The sequence below is a fragment of the Priapulus caudatus genome, unplaced genomic scaffold (assembly GCF_000485595.1).
Source record: "Priapulus caudatus unplaced genomic scaffold, Priapulus_caudatus-5.0.1 Scaffold360, whole genome shotgun sequence".
Classification (NCBI taxonomy): domain Eukaryota; kingdom Metazoa; phylum Priapulida; class Priapulimorpha; order Priapulimorphida; family Priapulidae; genus Priapulus; species Priapulus caudatus.
Genome location: NW_014577421.1, coordinates 209318 through 210910, shown reverse-complemented (window position 1 = coordinate 210910; position 1593 = coordinate 209318). Strand labels below are relative to the sequence as shown.

General features: G+C 40.1%; 1 protein-coding gene across 1 annotated transcript in view; it reads right to left on the bottom strand.

The window, feature by feature from the left end:
• The window catches only part of LOC106809512 (cuticlin-1-like), a 6303-nt gene that overhangs the window by 3566 nt on the left and 1144 nt on the right, over window positions 1-1593 (bottom strand). The window contains exon 3 of the mRNA XM_014812605.1: window positions 903-958. Within this exon, the coding sequence (XP_014668091.1) occupies window positions 903-941 (39 nt within the window). The 5' untranslated portion in view covers window positions 942-958. The remainder of the gene's footprint in view (window positions 1-902; window positions 959-1593) is intronic.

Genomic DNA, 1593 nt, shown 5'->3' with positions numbered 1-1593 from the left:
GTGTGTGTGTGTGTGTGTCGTCGTCGTGTGTGTCGTGTGTGTGTGTGTGTGTGTGTGTGTGTGTGTGTGTGTGTGTGTGTGTCGTGTGTGTGTGTGTGTGTGTGTGTGTGTGTGTGTGTGTGTGTGTGTGTGTGTATATGGCTTGCGCCAGCTGTACAGACGTGTAAGACATGCAGACACCTCGCCCTGCCGCGTAAATGCGTAATATGGTCGTCGTGGAGGCGACGTGTGCGCCTGAGTAGGGCCTACTGTAATATCTGAGTCATCGCCTGCTATAGGTATGCTGGTGCGAAAACTACTGCATTGAGCTCCCGCATTCGGCGTGAAATCGGCTACAAATCCTAAGATTGTATTCCTATCCTAATCCTCATCCTATTCTATTGCAAGGAAGGGGAGGGAGAAGCAGATCGATATATCGCAAACGTGCGGTCTCGTTCGCAACTCCGCTGGTGAGGGTTTGGGAGAGTGGGCAGTTGAAACACCCGACAGAAAGCAATGTGAGCAATAGTGAGAATTTCATCAATCTCAGTTACCACAATAGACTACTAATACTAACATGTCTATTAATTATAGTATACTAATCGACTACCAACGCTAACATTATACTACTAATTATAGTATAGATTGCTAATGAAGGGAGAATATTTTTACACATATCCATATTAGCAGGGATAAATAATAACACATTGTCATTATTTGTAATAATTCATGATTACTGTCATAATTATTGTCATAATTATTGTCATAATTATTGTCATGATTATTGTAATAATTATTTGTCATAATTGTTATTGTCATATAATTGTCATTATGTTTATGACAATTTGCCATTATTCACTCCTGATATTAGGTGAGCAAATCCCATGTGCAATAGTATGTGAGCGGCTCAGTAGAAGGTTTACCTGGTACAGCAGTTGTAGCGCTAGTAGAAAGCAAGCCATCTCGGATGTGACTACCCCTATAAGTAGACACAAACGTACCCACCATCATTTTGCGAAAATGGAGCGCGTGAGCGTCTCTATATTATTATGCTACCGTAAGGAAACTGGTCAATTAAATATGGTCTATAAACCATTGATGCATACGGGAAATACATGATGTAACATACAATGTATTAACAGTACATGAATTATATATAATGTACAAAGAAATATGAAATGAAACTCCTGAAATGCACTTAAAAAACGTATTTTTATATAATGTCAACAAGCCGCGAGGCGATACAGAACGAACATTATATGCGGCATTGATACACACACGCGCGCACTACGGGGCGCCATGCAGGACAGGGCTCAATTTTGTCTAACAAAACTCAATTCTGTCTCACAAAACTCAATTTTGTGAACACAAAACTCAATTCTGTCAATCCTGTACCACAAAACTCAATTTTGTAAACACAAAACTCAATTCTGTCGAACCGGTTTCTTCTGACCAATGGTAGCCCTTCTTACATGCGTGTGCCATATTTGGGCAACAGAATTGAGTTTTGTGTTTACAGAATTGAGTTTTGTGGTACAGGATTGACAGAATTGAGTTTTGTGTTCACAAAATTGAGTGTTGTGGAACCGGTTCGACAGAATTGAGTTTTGTGTT